General features: G+C 62.9%; 1 protein-coding gene across 2 annotated transcripts in view; it reads left to right on the top strand.

Moving 5' to 3' along the window:
- The window catches only part of TATDN3 (TatD DNase domain containing 3), a 56,517-nt gene extending 46,514 nt beyond the window's left edge, over nucleotides 1–10,003 (top strand). For both annotated transcript variants that reach the window (XM_066595053.1, XM_066595054.1), the window contains exon 10: nucleotides 9,845–10,003. In XM_066595053.1, coding sequence (XP_066451150.1) covers nucleotides 9,845–9,988 — 144 coding nt within the window. In that variant the 3' untranslated portion in view covers nucleotides 9,989–10,003. The remainder of the gene's footprint in view (nucleotides 1–9,844) is intronic.
- The last annotated feature ends 5,771 nt before the right edge of the window (nucleotides 10,004–15,774 follow it).

Below are 15,774 nucleotides of genomic sequence, written 5' to 3' on the forward strand. Positions count from 1 at the left end.
TAACAGAATGGTATTTAACAAGGAGAAATGCAAAGTCCTACATCTGGGCAAGAAAAATGAAGAAAGCCCATACAGAATGGGAGGAATTGGGCTAAGGAGCAGCACATGTGAAAAAGACTTGGGTATACTAATAGATCATAGACTGAACATGAGTCAACAATGTGATGCAGCAGCCAAAAAGGCAAACACAATTCTGGGATGTATTAAGAGAAGCATAGAGTCTAGATCACGTGAGGTCATTATCCCCCTCTACTCTTCCTTAGTCAGACCTCATCTGGAATACTGGGTCCGGTTCTGGGCACCCCACTTTATAACAGACATAGACAAACTGGAGCAAGTTCAGAGAAGAGTTACCAAGATGGTGAGCGGTCTGCAAATCATGTCCTGTGAGGAACGGTTAAAGGATCTGGGAATGTTTAGCAGAAGAGAAGGCTGAGAGGAGACTTAATAGCTGTCTACAAATATCTGAAGGGCTGTCACAGTGCAGGGGGATCAGCCCTATTCTCATCTGCACAAGGAAAGACTAGAAGCAATGGGATGAAACTGAAAGGGAGGAGACACAGATTAGATATTAGACAGTGATGGGGATCAATGAGTGGAACAGGTTGCCACGGGAGGTGGGGAGTTCTACAATGGAAGTCTTCAGAGGCCGGACAGACATCTGTGTGGGATGATTTAGTGATCCTGCACGGAGCAGGGGGTTGGACCCAATGACCCCGGAGAACCCGATGACCCCGGAGAACCCGATGACCCCGGAGGCCCCTTCCAACCCTACCTTTCTAGGATTCTATGACCGCCCGTTGCCTCCAGTGTTGGGGTAAAGTATCACCTCGCGTGTTTCCATCTTTCCTATTGATGAAACCTGCAGTTTTCTTGTGCGTAGAAATCACAAAATACTTTCAGTGAACGGCACGATTTTCTGAATGCGAATGGGTCCACGTATGCCGCGCTGATGTCATGCTTACCATGAGTCCGCAGGAGGATGACCCCCGCCTGCAGGAAGAGCCCGCTGTCCGCAGGAGCATGACCCCCGCCTGCAGGAAGAGACCGCTGTCCGCAGGAGGATGACCCCTGCTTGCAGGAAGAGCCCGCTGTCTGCAGTAGCATGACCCCGGCCTGCAGGAAGAGCCCGCTGTCCGCAGGAGGATGACCCCCGCCTGCAGGAAGAGACCGCTGTCCGCAGGAGGATGACCCCTGCTTGCAGGAAGAGCCCGCTGTCTGCAGTAGCATGACCCCGGCCTGCAGGAAGAGCCCGCTGTCCGCAGGAGGATGACCCCCGCCTGCAGGAAGAGCCCGCTGTCCGCAGGAGGATGACCCCGGCCTGCAGGAAGAGCCCACTGTCCGCAGGAGGATGACCCCCGCCTGCAGGAAGAGCCTGCTGTCCGCAGGAGGATGACCCCGGCCTGCAGGAAGAGCCCGCTGTCCGCAGGAGGATGACCCCGGCCTGCAGGAAGAGCCCACTGTCCGCAGGAGGATGACCCCCGCCTGCAGGAAGAGCCTGCTGTCCGCAGGAGGATGACCCCGCCTGCAGGAAGAGCCTGCTGTCCGCAGGAGGATGACCCCCGCCTGCAGGAAGAGCCCGCTGTCCGCAGGAGGATGACCCCCGCCTGCAGGAAGAGCCCGCTGTCTGCAGGAGGACAGGAGCATGACCCCCGCCTGCAGGAAGAGCCCGCTGTCCACTGGAGGATGACCCCCGCCTGCAGGAAGAGCCCGCTGTCCGGAGGAGGATGACCCCCGCCTGCAGGAACAGCCCGCTGTCCGCAGGAGGATGACCACCGCCTGCAGGAAGAGCCCGCTGTCTGCAGGAGGATGACACCCCCGCCTGCAGGAAGAGACCGCTGTCCGCAGGAGGATGACCCCCGCCTGCAGGAAGAGCCCGCTGTCCGCAGGAGGATGACCCTCGGCTGCAGGAAGAGCCCTCTGTCCGCAGGAGGATGACCCCCGCCTGCAGGAAGAGACCGCTGTCTGCAGTAGCATGACCCCCGCCTGCAGGAAGAGCCCGCTGTCCGCAGGAGGATGACCCTCGGCTGCAGGAAGAGCCCGCTGTCCGCTGAAGGATGACCCCCGCCTGCAGGAAGAGCCCGCTGTCCGCAGGAGGATGACCCCCGCCTGCAGGAAGAGCCCGCTGTCCGCAGGAGGATGACCCCCGCCTGCAGGAAGAGCCCGCTGTCCGCAGGAGGATGACCCCCGCCTGCAGGAAGAGCCCGCTGTCCGCTGGAGGATGACCCCCGCCTGCAGGAAGAGCCCGCTGTCCGCTGGAGGATGACCCCCGCCTGCAGGAAGAGCCCGCTGTCCGCAGGAGGATGACCCCCGCCTGCAGGAAGAGCCCGCTGTCCGCAGGAGGATGACCCCCGCCTGCAGGAAGAGCCCGCTGTCCGCAGGAGGATGACCCCCGCCTGCAGGAAGAGCCCGCTGTCCGCTGAAGGATGACCCCCGCCTGCAGGAAGAGCCCGCTGTCGTATTCTAGGTAATTCCGCTGTGAGAATCCATTATTTCCCGTGGGAGCGCGGAGCAGCGCTCACCTGACTCTTCTAGCCGCTCATCCGAGCGATTAATGGGGGTCTCCGCCGCGACCCCGCAAGCAACACTTGTGATGTGCCGACTAGAGTTCCCCTTTAGGCCGTTCACACGGGCGGAATATTTCTACCACGGAATTCGACCTCCCCTCAATCGGCAGGACTGACGCAGATATCGAGGCGGAGCCGAGCGGAATTACTGCGACTGGCAAATCCGGATGAGCGGCGTTTACCCAATGAGAGCCGCGTGTTCTGTCCCCACAATCTGCGCCGCCGCTCGTCGCCTGCTGTTGGCGCCCTCGGCTATCGTTAGCATCGCTGGATGGTTTTTATTTGCATGCGGTTGTTTTGACTTGCAAAGCAACTTATGGAGCCGGTGATATGAAGACTGCGCCGACCGCAGCGATCCCGGCCGCAGCTTAACCCCTTCAGCCCTTCTGGGATTTGCAGCCATGCTTTTTCAAGGTGACGATCAATCTCATTTCACAGTATGCCGCCGCCTCCCCGTGAGACGTTTCCTCCCGCCGCCGCCGCCTCCCCGTGAGACGTTTCCTCCCGCCGCCGCCGCCTCCCCGTGAGACGTTTCCTCCCGCCGCCGCCGCCTCCCCGTGAGACGTTTCCTCCCGCCGCCGCCGCCTCCCCGTGAGACGTTTCCTCCCGCCGCCGCCGCCTCCCCGTGAGACGTTTCCTCCCGCCGCCGCCGCCTCCCCGTGAGACGTTTCCTCCCGCCGCCGCCGCCTCCCCGTGAGACGTTTCCTCCCGCCGCCGCCGCCTCCCCGTGAGACGTTTCCTCCCGCCGCCGCCGCCTCCCCGTGAGACGTTTCCTCCCGCCGCCGCCGCCTCCCCGTGAGACGTTTGCTCCCGCCGCCGCCGCCTCCCCGTGAGACGTTTCCTCCCGCTGCCGCCGCCTCCCCGTGAGACGTTTCCTCCCACCGCCGCCGCCTCCCCGTGAGACGCTTCCTCCCGCCGCCGCCTCCCCGTGAGACGCTTCCTCCCGCCGCCGCCTCCCCGTGAGACGCTTCCTCCCGCCGCCGCTTCCCCGTGAGACGCTTCCTCCCGCCGCCGCCTCCCCGTGAGACGTTTCCTCCCGCTGCCGCCGCCTCCCCGTGAGACGTTTCCTCCCGCTGCCGCCTCCCCGTGAGACGTTTCCTCCCGCCGCCGCCTCCCCGTGAGACGCTTCCTCCCGCCGCCGCCTCCCCGTGAGACGCTTCCTGCCGCCGCCGCCTCCCCGTGAGACGCTTCCTCCCGCCGCCGCCTCCCCGTGAGACGCTTCCTCCTGCCGCCGCCTCCCCGTGAGACGCTTCCTCCCGCCGCCGCCTCCCCGTGAGACGCTTCCTCCCGCCGCCGCCTCCCCGTGAGACGCTTCCTCCCGCCGCCGCCTCCCCGTGAGACGCTTCCTCCCGCCGCCGCCTCCCCGTGAGACGCTTCCTCCCGCCGCCGCCTCCCCGTGAGACGCTTCCTCCCGCCGCCGCCTCCCCGTGAGACGCTTCCTCCCGCCGCCGCCTCCCCGTGAGACGCTTCCTCCCGCCGCCGCCTCCCCGTGAGACGCTTCCTCCCGCCGCCGCCTCCCCGTGAGACGCTTCCTCCCGCCGCCGCCTCCCCGTGAGACGCTTCCTCCCGCCGCCGCCTCCCCGTGAGACGCTTCCTCCCGCCGCCGCCTCCCCGTGAGACGCTTCCTCCCGCCGCCGCCTCCCCGTGAGACGCTTCCTCCCGCCGCCGCCTCCCCGTGAGACGCTTCCTCCTGCCGCCGCCTCCCCGTGAGACGCTTCCTCCCGCCGCCGCCTCCCCGTGAGACGCTTCCTCCCGCCGCCGCCTCCCCGTGAGACGCTTTCTCCCGCCGCCGTCTCCCCGTGAGACGTTTTCCTCCAGCCGCCGCCTCCCCGTGAGACGCTTTCTCCCGCCGCCGCCTCCCCGTAAGACGCCTCCTCCCGCCGCCGCCTCCCCGTAAGACGTTTTTCTTCCGCCGCCGCCTCCCCGTGAGATGCTTCCTCCCGCCGCCGCCTCCCCGTGAGATGCTTCCTCCCGCCGCCGTCTCCCCGTAAGACGTTTCCTTCCTCCCGCCGCCGCCTCCCCGTGAGATGCTTCCTCCCGCCGCCGCCTCCCCGTAAGACGTTTTCCTCCCGCCGCCGCCTCCCCGTGAGAGATGCTTCCTCCCGCCGCCGCCTCCCCGTAAGACGTTTTCCTCCCGCCGCCGCCTCCCCGTAAGACGTTTTCCTCCCGCCGCCGCCTCCCCGTGAGAGATGCTTCCTCCCGCCGCCGCCTCCCCGTAAGACGTTTTCCTCCCGCCGCCGCCTCACCGTAAGACGTTTTCCTCCCGCCGCCTCCCCGTGAGACGTTTTCCTCCCGCCGCCTCCCCGTAAGACGCTTTCCTCCCGCCGCCTCCCCGTAAAACGTTTTCCTCCCGCCGCCGCCTCCCCGTAAGACGTTTTCCTCCCGCCGCCGCCTCCCCGTGAGACGCTTCCTCCCGCCGCCGCCTCCCCGTGAGACGCTTCCTCCCGCCGCCGCCTCCCTGTGAGACGCTTCCTCCCGCCGCCGCCTTCCCGTGAGACGCTTCCTCCCGCCGCCGCCTCCCCGTGAGACGCTTCCTCCCGCCGCCGCCTCCCCGTGAGACGCTTCCTCCCGCCGCCGCCTCCCCGTGAGACGCTTCCTCCCGCCGCCGCCTCCCCGTGAGACGCTTCCTCCCGCCGCCGCCTCCCCGTGAGACGCTTCCTCCCGCCGCCGCCTCCCCGTGAGACGCTTCCTCCCGCCGCCGCCTCCCCGTGAGACGCTTCCTCCCGCCGCCGCCTCCCCGTGAGACGCTTCCTCCCGCCGCCGTCTCCCCGTAAGACGTTTTCCTCCAGCCGCCGCCTCCCCGTGAGACGCTTCCTCCCGCCGCCGCCTCCCCGTAAGACGCCTCCTCCCGCCGCCGCCTCCCCGTAAGACGTTTTTCTTCCGCCGCCGCCTCCCCGTGAGATGCTTCCTCCCGCCGCCGCCTCCCCGTGAGATGCTTCCTCCCGCGGCCGTCTCCCCGTAAGACGTTTTCCTCCCGCCGCCGCCTCCCCGTGAGAGATGCTTCCTCCCGCCGCCGCCTCCCCGTAAGACGTTTTCCTCCCGCCGCCGCCTCCCCGTAAGATGTTTTCCTCCCGCCGCCGCCTCCCCGTGAGATGCTTTCTCCCGCCGCCGCCTCCCCGTAAGACGCCTCCTCCCGCCGCCGCCTCCCCGTAAGACGTTTTTCTTCCGCCGCCGCCTCCCCGTGAGATGCTTCCTCCCGCCGCCGCCTCCCCGTGAGATGCTTCCTCCCGCCGCCGTCTCCCCGTAAGACGTTTCCTTCCTCCCGCCGCCGCCTCCCCGTGAGATGCTTCCTCCCGCCGCCGCCTCCCCGTAAGACGTTTTCCTCCCGCCGCCGCCTCCCCGTGAGAGATGCTTCCTCCCGCCGCCGCCTCCCCGTAAGACGTTTTCCTCCCGCCGCCGCCTCCCCGTAAGACGTTTTCCTTCCGCCGCCGCCTCCCCGTGAGATGCTTCCTCCCGCCGCCGCCTCCCCGTAAGATGCTTCCTCCCGCCGCCGCCTCCCCGTAAGATGCTTCCTCCCGCCGCCGCCTCCCCGTGAGACGTTTTCCTCCCGCCGCCGCCTCACCGTAAGACGTTTTCCTCCCGCCGCCTCCCCGTAAGACGTTTTCCTCCCGCCGCCTCCCCGTAAGACGTTTTCCTCCCGCCGCCTCCCCGTAAGACGCTTTCCTCCCGCCGCCTCCCCGTAAAACGTTTTCCTCCCGCCGCCGCCTCCCCGTAAGACGTTTTCCTCCCGCCGCCGCCTCCCCGTGAGACGCTTCCTCCCGCCGCCGCCTCCCCGTGAGACGCTTCCTCCCGCCGCCGCCTCCCCGTGAGACGCTTCCTCCCGCCGCCGCCTTCCCGTGAGACGCTTCCTCCCGCCGCCGCCTCCCCGTGAGACGCTTCCTCCCGCCGCCGCCTCCCCGTGAGACGCTTCCTCCCGCCGCCGCCTCCCCGTGAGACGCTTCCTCCCGCCGCCGCCTCCCCGTGAGACGCTTCCTCCCGCCGCCGCCTCCCCGTGAGACGCTTCCTCCCGCCGCCGTCTCCCCGTAAGACGTTTTCCTCCAGCCGCCGCCTCCCCGTGAGACGCTTCCTCCCGCCGCCGCCTCCCCGTAAGACGCCTCCTCCCGCCGCCGCCTCCCCGTAAGACGTTTTTCTTCCGCCGCCGCCTCCCCGTGAGATGCTTCCTCCCGCCGCCGCCTCCCCGTGAGATGCTTCCTCCCGCGGCCGTCTCCCCGTAAGACGTTTTCCTCCCGCCGCCGCCTCCCCGTGAGAGATGCTTCCTCCCGCCGCCGCCTCCCCGTAAGACGTTTTCCTCCCGCCGCCTCCCCGTGAGACGTTTTCCTCCCGCCGCCTCCCCGTAAGACGCTTTCCTCCCGCCGCCTCCCCGTAAAACGTTTTCCTCCCGCCGCCGCCTCCCCGTAAGACGTTTTCCTCCCGCCGCCGCCTCCCCGTGAGACGCTTCCTCCCGCCGCCGCCTCCCCGTGAGACGCTTCCTCCCGCCGCCGCCTCCCCGTGAGACGCTTCCTCCCGCCGCCGTCTCCCCGTAAGACGTTTTCCTCCAGCCGCCGCCTCCCCGTGAGACGCTTCCTCCCGCCGCCGCCTCCCCGTAAGACGCCTCCTCCCGCCGCCGCCTCCCCGTAAGACGTTTTTCTTCCGCCGCCGCCTCCCCGTGAGATGCTTCCTCCCGCCGCCGCCTCCCCGTGAGATGCTTCCTCCCGCGGCCGTCTCCCCGTAAGACGTTTTCCTCCCGCCGCCGCCTCCCCGTGAGAGATGCTTCCTCCCGCCGCCGCCTCCCCGTAAGACGTTTTCCTCCCGCCGCCGCCTCCCCGTAAGATGTTTTCCTCCCGCCGCCGCCTCCCCGTGAGATGCTTTCTCCCGCCGCCGCCTCCCCGTAAGACGCCTCCTCCCGCCGCCGCCTCCCCGTAAGACGTTTTTCTTCCGCCGCCGCCTCCCCGTGAGATGCTTCCTCCCGCCGCCGCCTCCCCGTGAGATGCTTCCTCCCGCCGCCGTCTCCCCGTAAGACGTTTCCTTCCTCCCGCCGCCGCCTCCCCGTGAGATGCTTCCTCCCGCCGCCGCCTCCCCGTAAGACGTTTTCCTCCCGCCGCCGCCTCCCCGTGAGAGATGCTTCCTCCCGCCGCCGCCTCCCCGTAAGACGTTTTCCTCCCGCCGCCGCCTCCCCGTAAGACGTTTTCCTTCCGCCGCCGCCTCCCCGTGAGATGCTTCCTCCCGCCGCCGCCTCCCCGTAAGATGCTTCCTCCCGCCGCCGCCTCCCCGTAAGATGCTTCCTCCCGCCGCCGCCTCCCCGTGAGACGTTTTCCTCCCGCCGCCGCCTCACCGTAAGACGTTTTCCTCCCGCCGCCTCCCCGTAAGACGTTTTCCTCCCGCCGCCTCCCCGTAAGACGCTTTCCTCCCGCCGCCTCCCCGTAAAACGTTTTCCTCCCGCCGCCGCCTCCCCGTAAGACGTTTTCCTCCCGCCGCCGCCTCCCCGTGAGACGCTTCCTCCCGCCGCCGCCTCCCCGTGAGACGCTTCCTCCCGCCGCCGCCTCCCCGTGAGACGCTTCCTCCCGCCGCCGCCTTCCCGTGAGACGCTTCCTCCCGCCGCCGCCTCCCCGTGAGACGCTTCCTCCCGCCGCCGCCTCCCCGTGAGACGCTTCCTCCCGCCGCCGCCTCCCCGTGAGACGCTTCCTCCCGCCGCCGCCTCCCCGTGAGACGCTTCCTCCCGCCGCCGCCTCCCCGTGAGACGCTTCCTCCCGCCGCCGTCTCCCCGTAAGACGTTTTCCTCCAGCCGCCGCCTCCCCGTGAGACGCTTCCTCCCGCCGCCGCCTCCCCGTAAGACGCCTCCTCCCGCCGCCGCCTCCCCGTAAGACGTTTTTCTTCCGCCGCCGCCTCCCCGTGAGATGCTTCCTCCCGCCGCCGCCTCCCCGTGAGATGCTTCCTCCCGCGGCCGTCTCCCCGTAAGACGTTTTCCTCCCGCCGCCGCCTCCCCGTGAGAGATGCTTCCTCCCGCCGCCGCCTCCCCGTAAGACGTTTTCCTCCCGCCGCCGCCTCCCCGTAAGATGTTTTCCTCCCGCCGCCGCCTCCCCGTGAGATGCTTCCTCCCGCCGCCGCCTCCCCGTGAGATGCTTCCTCCCGCCGCCGCCTCCCCGTGAGATGCTTCCTCCCGCCGCCGCCTCCCCGTGAGATGCTTCCTCCCGCCGCCGCCTCCCCGTGAGATGCTTCCTCCCGCCGCCGCCTCCCCGTGAGATGCTTCCTCCCGCCGCCGCCTCCCCGTGAGATGCTTCCTCCCGCCGCCGCCTCCCCGTGAGATGCTTCCTCCCGCCGCCGCCTCCCCGTGAGATGCTTCCTCCCGCCGCCGCCTCCCCGTGAGATGCTTCCTCCCGCCGCCGCCTCCCCGTGAGATGCTTCCTCCCGCCGCCGCCTCCCCGTGAGATGCTTCCTCCCGCCGCCGCCTCCCCGTGAGATGCTTCCTCCCGCCGCCGCCTCCCCGTGAGATGCTTCCTCCCGCCGCCGCCTCCCCGTGAGATGCTTCCTCCCGCCGCCGCCTCCCCGTGAGATGCTTCCTCCCGCCGCCGCCTCCCCGTGAGATGCTTCCTCCCGCCGCCGCCTCCCCGTGAGACGTTTTCCTCCCGCCGCCGCCTCCCCGTGAGACGTTTTCCTCCCGCCGCCGCCTCCCCGTGAGACGCTTCCTCCCGCCGCCGCCTCCCCGTAAGACGCTTCCTCCCGCCGCCGCCTCCCCGTGAGATGCTTCCTCCCGCCGCCGCCTCCCCGTGAGACGTTTTCCTCCCGCCGCCGTCTCCCCGTAAGACGTTTTCCTCCTGCTGCTGCCTCCCCGTAAGACGTTTTCCTCCCGCCGCCGTCTCCCCGTAAGACGGTTTCCTCCCGCCGCCGCCTCCCCGTAAGACGTTTTCCTCCCGCCGCCCTCTCCCCGTAAGACGTTTCCTTCCTCCTGGTTGGACAGCGGTTTGCTGGTCAAACACACAAATTGGCAAATCTAAGTTTCGGTTGTTCTTGCGTCGCACGATAATACAATCCGCCTCACTAGTAGAGTTCTCGGATCCGCCCCCTGTGTGACCGCGGTAGGTGATGCTTTTGCGTCTCCCTCAGCGGCGTTTGCACGTAGTCGGCCGGACCGCCCACAACTGCACTTTCTGCTCTCATGTTGTTTTTTTTTTTTGTTTTTTCTCTACTTTTCTCCTGTGATGCTTTACAGAATCAGTGAGAAACGTGTGGCGGCCCTCTTGGACTGCGCCGTGTCGCTAAGTCTGTGAGTCTAAACTAAATCTGCCCTTTTCACCTTGTAGGTCAGGAATGAACCGAAGAACATAACGTTCTGCGCAGAATACATCGCGGAGGTCAAAGGCGTCTCGCTGGAAGAAGTCCTCCGTGTTACCACTCAGAACGCCCAGAGGCTCTTCCCCCGCCTGCTGCCACAAGTCCCCCAATAAAGACCCTCACAGTAATGTGCCCCCTTTATTCCACGCCGACTCTGAGAAGCGTCTACAATGGGAGCTACAGGGAGGCGCCGCTGCTCCAGGACGCATGTGGGAACAGCCCACCCCACGGCATCCCGATGTGGAGGTCCTCATCCCTTGTAAAACTGAGGTTACCGGACCACCCTGCTTCAGCGGGACCCCCACCTACCTATGCTGCACCGCTGGTCCCTGGCGGCCGCAGTACAGCTGCATTTATGTTCACACAGGGGGCGCTACTGAAGCGGGGTTGTCTGGTAACCGGAGGGTCATCCACTCCGCAGCACGAATGCGCATAAGAGCCCGTCGCAGCGGTAGATGTAAATCCCCCTGTCACCACTGACTAAGTGGCCCCCACGGACAGCAGTGAGGGTCCAATTCCTCTAATGGAAGCTTTGCGTCCCCTGGTGCTCCTCTGCTTGTCTTTTGCGCATGCTGGTATAAGGACAAGCGCATGTTGCTCCGCCCCCACATTAGTCACACAGCCCCCCCTCCGACGGATGTGCAGCTGACCAGCGAGTCAATCGGATGACGAATGTGCGCGAGCCGGTGTGTCAGCTGACCTGCAGCCTGATGCTGCGGCCGACGTTCTTCCCCTTACGAGCGCGTTCACACGTAGCGGATTTTGCAGCAGATGTCGTCCTTTAGCTGAAGTCTGCGGTGGATCCGTGTCCGTTTCCGCGGCCGCGGCGCTGACTTTGATGCTTAAGGTCCTGTGTGTGCGGCCGGAGGGCGCGCTCACACGGGGGGTATGCGGCTGATTGTCCGCACAGCGACATTGCGGCTCGCGGTTGTCATGTGACTTCTTCCGCCACAGACATTGTGAGTCACGGCTGCGATTTTCCTGTGATTCGTCTGATTTATTACAGCTCACTCGCCGCGGACGGTCCGCACGCCCCTCGTACACCTTGTGGTCGCCGCGCGTCACTGCAACAACCATCAGGCCGCTGGGCGCAGGGTACGATAAAAGACTCGCCTCTCCACGGACGCAGCTGAGCGTCAGCCCCAGCACAGTCACAGGCCGCAGCATCAGCGCTCCCACCCTGGGGTCCGGGACGGTGATGCTGCGGCCTCTGATTGGCTGCAGTGATCAGCTGACGTCCGCCGGTCCGGACGCCGAGGTGCCGCTCAGCTGCAGCCCAGTGGGAGGCGCCAGGCGGTGCAAAGGTTTTTTGTTTTGATCACACAATCGCATTAAGGTTGCAAAGTGGGGTGCAGGCGAGCCGGTGCGGCCGTGGAGACCGTGCGGACGGTGGACCTCGCAGTCCGCTCTCCTAAAACACGTGCTTTCAATCCGCCCTACAGAACAACGGCGCGGATATCACTGAACCTCATGAGGGGCGAAAACCGTGCGTTGGGATGCTGGAGCGGTCGGAGGAGTCCACCGCAGAGTCTGCGCGATCTTCTCATCCGTCAGGCAAGCGATTATCAGAACTCCATACCTGCCGCCCCGCGCCGATTGTGGGCGTCGCCTGCAGGACCGCTGCATCTAAACTGAGCATCCATTACTATCCGCGTCTGAGATGTCGTGAGGATGAGGCCCTGCGGGCGTCTGAGTGGCGTGGAGCCCCCCAAGGAACGGATACAAAGTATATTGGACCGTCGTAGAACTCGTCATTATGCAGATCATCGCGGAATCCAGACTCCCTGCAAGAATTTGGATTGAGTGTTTTAGTAGCTGGCGCTCTGCAGGGCGGCGTCCGGGCGCTGCTGTCCGTGGCGGAACGCGCTGGATGGAAAGTCTTCTGCAGCTTTCACAGAGCTTTTGTTTTTTTTTCTTAAAACTTCTGCTTGCTGTCACTGAATGGAAAGCTTACATGCTGCTTTGACCCCCCTCTGCACACAGGACGCTCCTCTGAGACAGACCCGTGTACATTACTACTTACACCATCAAGCTGCGCCCGCGGTGCGCCTGCCGCTCCACATCCGGTGCGCTGGAAGAGTGATGTGAGTGGCACTGCAGGAGCCCGGGGAGGCAGCACGATGCAATGCCCGCAGTCTGCATGTCCACCGCAGAGTTACTCTCACTAGGTCCTCTGCGCGGCGCGGGCCGCATCTCCTGCATGCCAGCGCTTCCACCCGGCCCTCCGCTCAGTCTCCTTGTCGTGTTCTCCTCCGCTGAGCAGAGGTCTGCGCAGAAGCGCCAGCGTACAGGAGAAGCTGCACAGAGGACCTAGTAACTCCGCGGTCAGCCGGCATAGTGTCACAATTGTGACCCCTGCGACCCCTAGAGGTGCCACACTGGGTAAATCAGTCAGTTTTGCCCCAACAAAGCTGGCATCCGGGTTGATCTGAGCCAATCATTTACACCCAGGATACATTCAAAGTAAAATCCTGCCATTACCCCCTCCCCCACCCTGAAGTTTTCGCTGATATCACAGATGCCTTCTTAACGGCTCACTGAATACAAAATGCATATAGCAACTACTGAGTGATACATTATATACCGGTCCATATGCAGGGAGCTCCCCCTAGTGGTGGTTGTATAACGCTATAGGCCATGGGCTTCCCCTAGGGATGGCTGTATAACTCCATAGGCTATGGGCTCCCCTTAGTGGTGTCTATATAACTCCAAAAGCTATGGGCTCCCCCTAGTGGTGGCTGTATAACTCCATAGGCTATGGGCTCCCCCTAGTGGTGGCTGTATAACTCCATCCTAGTGGTGGCTGTATAACTCCATAGGCTATGGGCTCCCAATAGTGGTGGCTATATAACTCCATAGGCTATGGGCTCCCCCTAGTGGTGGCTGTATAACTCCATAGGCTATGGGCTCCCCCTAGTGGTGGCTGTATAACTCCATAGGCTATGGGCTCCCCCTAGTGGTGGCTGTATAACTCCATAGGCTTTGGGCTCTTCTTAGTGGTGGCTGTATAACTCCATAGGCTATGGGCTCCCAATAGTGGTGGCTATATAACTCCATAGGCTATGGGCTCCCCCTAGTGGTGGCTGTATAACTCCATAACCTATGGGCTCCCCCTAGTGGTGGCTGTATAACTCCATAAGCTATGGGCTCCCCCTAGTGGTGGCTGTATAACTCCATAGGCTATGGGCTCCCCCTAGTGGTGGCTGTATAACTCCATCCTAGTGGTGGCTGTATAACTCCATAGGCTATGGGCTCCCAATAGTGGTGGCTATATAACTCCATAGGCTATGGGCTCCCCCTAGTGGTGGCTGTATAACTCCATAGGCTATGGGCTCCCCCTAGTGGTGGCTGTATAACTCCATAGTTCATGGGCTCCCCCTAGTGGTGCCTGTATAACACCATGTGCAGGGAGCTCCCACTAGTGGTGGCTGTATAACTCCATAAGCTATGGGCTCCCCCTAGTGGTGGCTGTATAACTCCATAGTCCATGGGCTCCCCCTAGTGGTGGCTGTATAACTCCATAGGGGGGGGAGCTCACCCTAGTGGTGGCTGTATAGCACCTATGTAGGGAGCTCCCCCTAGTGGGGGCTGTATAACTCCATAGGCCATAGGGTTCCCCCTAGTGGTGGCTGTATAACTCCATAGGCTATGGGCTCCCCCTAGTGGTGGCTGTATAACACCATATTCAGGGAGCTCCCCCTAGTGGTGGCTGTATAACGCCATATGCATATGAGCTCTGTAGTCTCTTCTGCTGCAGTGCTGCCGCTACATAGTGTACAGTGCAGTGCCAGGTATGAAGGGTGCCACAACTCCCCACTAGTCATCACTCTACGGCACCTCTGTGGGATGCACAAACTGACGGCAGTGTGTGAACCTGGGATCTTCCTCCCCTCCTCTCCTCATTGGTTCCACAGGAGGTGAAAAGAAAGGAGGAGGCGTCCGGGCGCACACACTTACACCCTCAGCAGTGCTGAAAAAAAGGAGAAATGGCACTCTTAAGTCAAGGAGCAGGTAAGTATATATGTCTCAGGCGGGGCTCGATTAATACTGAGGCCACTGTGGGGACACTATTACTACTGAGGCCACCGCGGGGTTACTATTACTACTGAGGCCACCGCGGGGTTACTATTACTACTAGGGCTGATATAAGGAACACAATTACTACTGGGCCTAATACAGGGGTCAGTTTTACTACTGAGGCTGATATAGGTGTAGTGGCCCAGAACACCATCCCGGTCCCCTCCATAAAGGTCATCCATGTTGGTCCTACGTAGATGCACTGTGCAAAGCTGTCCTGTCATATCCAGTGTGTCTGTTGCACAGCTGCGGCGCTTGAGAGGTTAACTGCACTAAAATCACTGCCTGCATGTAAATGTATCAGTCTGTCATGTCATGTGGTGTGAGTGAGCTTATAATAGGAGTGATTATTATAAGAGGAGCAGGAAAGGGGTCCATCTTCAGAGAGTCTGAACTGCTGTCTACCTAACACAGAGCCACATGGAAGCACCTTCAGCTTCTATATAAGTGAAGATGGAGGAAGAGGAGCGACATCCCATAGCGTGTGGGGTGTGGATGTAGAGGAGGGAGTCCTAAGAACATAAGAGAGCATCCATAAGTAATTCTGTACTGAGAGATCCGTAAAGGTAATAAGTCCCAACCACAAGTTGTTCCTGCGCGGTCGTCCATAGTTAGGATCCCTGCGTAGAAGAACGCTACCAATCACACCCAGGCGTCTCCAGGAAATAATTACTGCCAGAGCGCTCCCAGTCCAGGAGCGGTACCGTACAGATAACGTGTCATCCTGTGTCCCTCCCTGACCTCTGACCTCTGTTCTACCTGCACTGAGAACAATTGTACCAGAATTACTGTGAAGAATTGTTTGCGAGAATTTATTGCAAGTAAAAGTTATACGGGGCCCTAACCGTTCCTGGGGACCCGAGGTACTATACACCCGTGTCTGTGATTATTCTCCGCAGTGTAGCATACCAGTGTGTGGGAGCGGTGGCGTCACAAGTGATAACTACTAACCCCATTATCCCGTTTATTGGCATTCCCTATCCTAGGGATGTCGAAGCTGCAACTCTGCTCTGGCCTTGGCTGCATGGCATCCCTCCGGGACCAGAGCCTGGTAAGTGCTGCCGTGACGAATCAGCACTTATCCCTCCCAGCTCTTCACGTCAGCCAGGTTCCCAGGGTCGCCCCTCTGGGGTGTTGCATAGTAGGTCACTATTAGTACTGGGGCCACTAGGGGGATTGCCATTACTACTGGGGCCAATATAGGGTCACTATTACTACTGGGGCCACTGTGGGGGTCACTATTACTACCGGGGCTACTGTGGGGGTCACTATTAGTACTGGGGCCACTAGGGGGTCACTATTACTACTGGGGCCACTATGGGGTCACTATTACTACTGGGGCCACTGTGGGGGTCACTATTACTACCGGGGCCACTGTGTGGGTCACTATTACTACCGGGGCCACTGTGTGGGTTACTATTAGTACTGGGGCCACTATGGAGGTCACTATTAGTACTGGGGCCACTGTGGGGGTCACTATTACTACTGGGGTCACTATTACTACTGGGGCCGCTGTGGGGTCACTATTACTACAGGGGCCAATATAGGGGTCACTATTACTACTGGGGCCACTATGGGGGATGCCATTACTATTGGGGCCACTATGGGGGATGCCATTACTATTGGGCCCACTATGGGGGATGCCATTACTATTGGGCCCACTATGGGGGATGCCATTACTATTGGGGCCACTATGGGGAATGCCATTACTATTGGGGCCACTATGGGGGATGCCATTACTATTGGGCCCACTATGGGGGATGCCATTACTATTGGGGCCACTATGGGGGATGCCATTACTATTGGGCCCACTATGGGGGAT

This window comes from Eleutherodactylus coqui, chromosome 3, assembly GCF_035609145.1.
Source record: "Eleutherodactylus coqui strain aEleCoq1 chromosome 3, aEleCoq1.hap1, whole genome shotgun sequence".
Lineage (NCBI taxonomy): Eukaryota > Metazoa > Chordata > Amphibia > Anura > Eleutherodactylidae > Eleutherodactylus > Eleutherodactylus coqui.